At 32.5% G+C, this 7045-nt stretch overlaps 1 protein-coding gene across 2 annotated transcripts; it reads right to left on the reverse strand.

Annotated features, from left to right (window-relative positions):
* Positions 1-2942: 2942 nt before the first annotated feature.
* On the reverse strand, positions 2943-6333 carry LOC130962327 (uncharacterized). 2 transcript variants are annotated; one of them, XM_057888630.1, is made up of 7 exons: positions 6003-6333; positions 5440-5504; positions 4782-4825; positions 4032-4645; positions 3732-3821; positions 3598-3659; positions 2943-3309 (listed from the first exon to the last, which is right to left on the reverse strand). In XM_057888630.1, the coding sequence occupies exons 1-7, from the start codon at positions 6207-6209 to the stop codon at positions 3204-3206; spliced, it is 1188 nt and encodes a 395-aa protein (XP_057744613.1). In that variant the 5' UTR covers positions 6210-6333; the 3' UTR covers positions 2943-3203. The 2 variants fall into 2 exon arrangements, with proteins under 2 accessions (XP_057744613.1, XP_057744561.1); XM_057888578.1 differs by having other exon boundaries at positions 4032-4648; positions 6003-6332.
* Between the last annotated feature and the right edge of the window lie 712 nt (positions 6334-7045).

The raw sequence follows: 7045 nt of genomic DNA on the forward strand, positions 1-7045 counted from the left end.
CCTTTCAAGGAAAAGATAAACTATAAAAAAGTAACATATTCAATGTAAATAATGAAAAAGAAGATTTATATAAAAATGCAAGTGGTACTGTGGTAGTAGTTAATTAAAGTACTTTTGACGTAGAAACAAGATTGTTGATGTTATGAAATAAAACACAGATGATGTGAGGATATATACTTGCCTTGGCGCATAATCTTGGATTTTCTGGTTAAAAAGAAAAACTAAACAGAATCTGAATCCAGAATATAATTATATATAAAAACATAAAAGATCAGAGATAACAACAACGAACCAAACGCGCTTAAAAGAACCCAATGCAAAGTGCATACGTATCATCAACTTCTTGTTTAATTTGTTCTTTTCGGCCAGGTTAAGTTTATTCACAATAAGAATGCATGCTTTTAATTTGTTGTTGATTTATTCTAAAGTAAAAATTCACGTAGAATTATTTTTAACTAAAATTATTATTAGTGAATAATTATTAAATATTAATTTAGTTAAATATATAAAATTAAATTATTTAACAATTTTTAATTAATAACTTCAGATAAAGATAAATGCATGCGAGTCTTTTCTTTAATCTGATTAAGCAATGATATTCATATTGTTATAATAAGACACCAGCACAGTCTTTATCTTGGGTCAACGTCATACAACATAGAAGTTGAAACGACACAACACGAAACTTCTGGGAAATTTTCAATGGCCCTTCTTTCCTATACTCTATTATTGAAACCTTGCTTCTAAGTAACATGCATGTGTATAATTATTAATTTGTTCATCATATAATCCTATACTTGATAATGTGCCAATGCAAATGAAAATTTTGTTTGGTTATATATATAAGTACGTAGTCCCCCTCATCAATCACATGATCAAAATGTGTTATAACATTTTTTTTAACCATCAGAAAATATATCTGTTACTTCATATTGACAAAGGCTCATCATTAGTATATAAATATCTTCTCTCTTATAATCTGTGACACAAACAAAAAATATAACTCAAATTCTTATTGTGTTTTATATAATTTTTAAGTGATGATGATGTTAAAAAAAATTGTACATTCTGAAAGAGAAAACGAAAAACAAAAGAAACAAAAGTAAACACTTTATTTTTGAAGAAGAAGTTAGAGAAATTTTAGTGAAAGTGATTGATAGATTCATATATAAATAGAATAATATTAATCCGCATTGCATAATAGTTAGTTAATTAGTGTACTCCTCCAAGTCTTTTTTTTTTCTATTTGTACTTTATTATTGGTCTTTATTTATTAATTTATATAGGATTGGGAAGTATCTAATAAAGATTAAAAGTATAGTACGTAGAATTTGTTTAGCTTCCCTCTACTTTCCTCCACTAACAACCAATAACAATTATAACGCAAAAGACTTTAAATAAAATGCTGTCTCCCTCATTATCTTTGTCCTTGCATGAATTTATGAAAGGTGAGTTTTTAAGTTTGAACGTGATTAAATATATATGACTAGATTAAATGAATGCCGTAGAAAACAAGAAAAAGGTTTATGAAACTTGAAACATAATAAGACAGGAATCTACCGAGTCAATGAGTTGGGAAAGTAGTTAGATGCATGGGGGGTGGTCGGCAATACTATGTACTATGATCTTGTTCCGTTAATGACGGTTCGACTTCGTCGGCAAACCAGCGTCATCGTCTGCAAGCCCAAATACATGGAATCCGTGTGTCGGTGGATGTAACCGCTTTTAAATGTAAGATGTCATTTTCAGATCATAGGATAGGGGACAGGGATCATGAACACTACTTCTGTGGTACTTTCGAACATTTTATTAAGAGTAAAGTGCCATTAGATTCTCAAAAATTTTGATCTTAGACTTCAAAAAAAGAGAATATTAATTAAGTCTTTTATGATTATGTATATTCTTTTGTTAATGGATAGTGTGAACGAAATAGAATTGTTTATGTATTTTATTATCGATAGTGATGCTCTGTTGCTATTACGTGAGCATAAAAATGATATAATTTTAAACAGTAAAATATTTATTATTTTTTAAATTTTTATACAACCTTTATCAACAGTTATTTATCTATCTATCTATCACAAATCTTACTAAAACAAGTGATTAAGTGAAATTTCACTTCAAAAATTGTTATTTGCATGATAATCTTTCATAAATAAACATCACATAGCAGATAAAGGTTGCTATTGTGATGAATTGATAGAAGAAAGACATTACATGTTCACCGTTTACTATCATGAAGAACCAAATTAATAATAGCCGAGATTTTGGATCAATGGCAGCATCACCTGTCTCACTGGGAGCTGCACCCAGGTTCAAATCCTCAGTAAGAAATATAGAACTATGTTAGTAATAATAGTGTGTGTGAGTGGGTGTGTTGTGTAATATAGAATTGGTAGTTGTCTAATCCATCGACAAAAAAAAAAGAACCAAATTAATATTTTTTTTTAAATAATTAGTTTGAAGTTAAAATTTTCAAGAATTTAATTATTAATTCACTCTTTTATTAATCTTGAGAAAATTAGTATCAAGAACATTAGCCATTTAGCGGGATGTTTATAAGGGAATTTCGCTTACTTGATAGCCTTAGATAATTACAAGTGTTTCGCATGGTTCATCATTTTGGACCTTATAGAATTTGTAGACAAAGCACAAAGTCTATAATTCAACTGTAATCTTTGCAATTATAATCGAACGGAGAATAGGGGGTTTCTTTTTATTTTTTATTGGTCAGGAGAATAAGGGTTTCTTTGTGTTCTTTTCCATTTGCGTTCTATTGGGCCAGACCTCAGTTCATAGCCCATATTTTTCATCGACATAATCTCGCGAAAGAAGGAAAAGGCATTTTTGGGTGAAAACGAGATCCCTGTTTCACAATCTGCAAGCCTAAACCAACTTCCATGACACTTTCACAATCCCTCAGCTCGGAGTAATAACAATCATCCAGCCCAGAACAAATTAATTATGAATGAACTTTTGTTTTACTAAATGCAACATTTAAATATGTTAAAACTCCAAAAGTCGATGCTTAATGGTTGTCTGGTAGACACAACAATTTGTCCACCTGAGAAAACATCGTTTCAGCACATATAAATATAATTAAACAAAATTATCATGGCAACGCAAGTTTTAACGTAATGCTGCACTAGCAACATCAAAGGGATTTTCCTTTCCCAAAGACGCAAAAAATGGATGCTTCAACGTTATTCTTCATCGGAATAATTGAACTTTACGGAGTGGGATTGTAAATCAATCTGTCCTCCCCTGTAAGATCCACGTTTCTTCTTGGTCTTCTCATGACGGAAATCCCTGTAAGGATAAAAACTAAAAAGAATTAGATCTCGTAAAATGCTAGCAAAAAGTGATGCCTACAAATGCATGGAAGCTACAAATCTAAACTTGAAAGAATACCCATAAAACAGCAGATTTTCCATTGAAAGTAAAAATGCAACCAAATGCATGAATAAATTTGTAGTTTTAAAACAAATGAAAAAGAAATTAGAAAAACTGTTAATTACAGATGCATGAAACACAATTTCAGACAAATGCAAAAGATGGAAAGAAAAATTGTTTCTACTACCACATAAAGTAACAGACCTTCCTCTAACTTGGCCAAGGATTTCCTCTGCTTTGGCCCCATAACCCACCTCAGCACCGGACTGCAATAACAAATTTGTTAGACAGTGCAACCCAGAAAAGAATCACAACAATGCATGGGAAATTGAACACACCTTTGCCCAATAGGAGTTATCCTGAAGCCTCTCATCAGCAAACTGCACCTTATCTACCTGTACTCGTTGAAATGCTTTCTTTGCAGATGTCTGCTACAGTTACAGTTGCATAGACAAGAATTTCAAGGAAAATCAAATCTTAGCAACCACAATGAAATTGGAATCTTAAATCAAAAGGTTAATTTCATAAAAAGCTTATTTGTGAGAAGAAATAATTGTCAGTGACTCAATAGTGAGATTTCAAAGTGCCACCTATTAACCAAATATATATTCAGGGCACAACTATTAGTTACAACATACCTCAGCTGATTCCATCTGTTGTTTCTTCTGAGATTTCTGTGCGGAAGATTTCCCTCCAGCACTCTCAAGCTGCCCATTAGTGTGCCCATTTGCAACATTTTCTTGACCAGAATTTGAGTCATTTCCAAGGTCTACACTTGTTTCTGCTAACTTCTCTCCTCCCTTAGATTCATCCAAGTTTTCTACTTTTCTACGTTTGGGTTCCTCAGCTGCCTTTTTGTCTGCAACCTGTTGACCATTTTCTTCAGAAGTTGGTCTTTTTCTTTTCTTTGTATCTTTCTTCTCCTCATCCGTCACTTCTTTATTTGATGCTTTAGAATTATCCTTTTTTGAAACAGTTCCATTGCAACCTCCAGTCTCCTCTACTGCATCCGCTTGACTATTTTCCTTCTTTTTCTTTTTCTTTTTATCCTTGGATTTCTTCTCTGCCTCAGCACCGTCAACAATTTTTTCATTTGCAGATATGTCATCCTTTCCCTTCTGTTCTGTAACCTTAGTTTGCAACTCCACTTGGTTATCTTCTAAACTAGCAAGAGACTCAGAATCTAACTTGTTTTTCTTTTTCTTCTTGTCCTTGGATTTACCCTCTTTGTTTCCGGATTGTGTGCCATTAACTGCTGTGGTAGAAAATCAAACAGAGATTTTAGTTGGCAGGCCCCGGAAAAAACAGAGATACGCAGTGCAAGTATCAAGGAAGAAAGAGAAAATAGCCATGACAAAAGAGAAGAATTTTATGATTTTGAAGAATACCTTGAACTTTCTGATCTTGGATATTTGACTTGGCGTCTTTATCACTGGAAAGAGATGAAAAAAGTAAAACAAAGAAAAATCTTAATCACTGCATAGAAGAAAGACATTTACAGACTCAAAACATAACTCATGCAGAGAATAACTGGTGGATAATTAAATAAATGTTATTGGCTTTTCCCATTATTAGAACCTTGTTAATTAGTAATTACCATTGTCATTGTCCCGCTGATGCATAGTTCTAAAATGCACCACGGGTAATGTAGTGTCCTTCAAACTTGGAAAATAAGAAGGGTTTTTCGCTAGCTTCTGCTAGCGAGGGCGTTACATTACTCATTATATATGTTGAGAACTACAATAATAATAAAAATTATGCGAAATATAAGCCACTGATTTCCATGCCGAAATGCAAAAATGCTTTATTGATGACACTATTATACGTTATAAGATTGCAGTAGATATACTGTAGCAAAACCACAGTTAAAATATGCTTCAACAAGAGTACCTATAATTAGAGAATATCAAATTGGAGTCTCCTCTTTTTGAAATATACTTCTGATCCAAGAAAAAGAATTACATAAATAAAATATCCATCCACAGTCTACACAGCTTGGAGCAAATGGGCATTGTAACAACACAAAGCCTATGGTTCAAGCCTTACCGTATCTCCAAATACTTGAGGCACATTTCTTCTAAATCAATCGACATATCCTCCACATTATCTTTCTGCATTACAAGCAGGAGCAACAGTATCAAACATCAGAAAGAAAAAAAGAAAAAGCCAGAGTCTCATCAATCTGTTATTCAACAGTTATAAGCATAAGAACATATACAGCAGGACATTGAAGAATTTCATTCTATAATGTGATATCACAGCACACGGCACACATTCTGCTATCGACAAACAAATATAACTGATAAAAGCAAACTTGCCATCCAAGCAAGAAGCTTTTCTTCTCAATTGAAAAAAAAAAACATTGGATTTCAATGAGCATTACAAGGTACAACACCATTATAAAGTAATCCTTCTAAGTTGTTGCATCAAAATCACAACTTAGGACTATAGATAAGCATGATAATAGGATTATTGTACAACTACGAATCACAAGTAGCTAAATAAATAAGTGAAACCTGTGAAGCAGGTTAAGATTCCGGTTCGAACTTGTAACATCGGAAATTCTGAAGGTAAAAAGAAAAAGGCACAATAGGGAATTAATTACGCACCTCGATTTGGGCCTCTTTGCGAAACTTTTTTAGGGTTTTGGAGAAGGAACTGCGCTCCAGGTAACGAGCAATGGAGTGGTGAAGAAGAAGCTTGAAGTTGGAAGAGGATTGCTTCATGGTTTGATTGGTTAAGAGAAGTACTTGGCGGGGAGTGAAAGCGAGGAGGGTAAAAGCGTCTTTTTTGTTGGCAGATGGAGTTGCAGGCATGCGGCGAAGAGTTTCTTCCTCTTCAGCTCTGACTTCAGTTGCTACCTTCGCAACGAAACGAAGCTGAACGAAACCTTGCAGGTCCTGAATGAAACAAGGGTTTTAGTTGACTCACAATTAGGGTTTCTTAACGCCATGGCTATATTTACAAGTTTACATTCTTGACCTTTTATGTTAATTAAGTTTTTTGCCCAGCAAAATATGTTATTTTTTATTTGACCCCTATTTAAAAAATTATCTTTGTGACTTAGGTGTTAGGACCCGTTGAAATAGGTTTATAATATTGCTATAAGAATGAAATGAATAACCATTGACGGCTCATTTTTTTTATGGAAATGCTATGTTACTAAAGTTCTTATCTTTAATGATAGTGAAAAAAGAAACATTTTTGCATATATAAATAGAAGTTAAATCTCAGTAAATAACACATAACTGATAGTAATAAAACATTATTCATTCTTTCTCTTATATTTTTTACTATAATATTAGTAAATATATTAATTATATTGTGATAATAATTATGGTAAATATTACTATTAGAGTTATATAATTATATTTATTATTTTATATTTGTTATTTCTTCCACAACACATTATCAGTACGAGACTCTGATCGAATTTTTAGAAAGACTCAGGTAACAAATTTTCATTATATCGAAACTCTCTCATCTTGAATTCAATGCCCTTGATATATCTGGAAACAATTATTTATCATGGATATTAGATGCTGAAATCCATATTGATTCAATGGATCTTAGAGATACCATTAAGGCTAAAAACAATGCATCTCAAAAGGATAAAGCCAAAGTCATGATTTTTCTTCGTCGTCATCTTGAC

The sequence above is a fragment of the Arachis stenosperma genome, chromosome 1, assembly GCF_014773155.1.
Source record: "Arachis stenosperma cultivar V10309 chromosome 1, arast.V10309.gnm1.PFL2, whole genome shotgun sequence".
In the NCBI taxonomy this organism is placed as follows: Eukaryota; Viridiplantae; Streptophyta; class Magnoliopsida; order Fabales; family Fabaceae; genus Arachis; species Arachis stenosperma.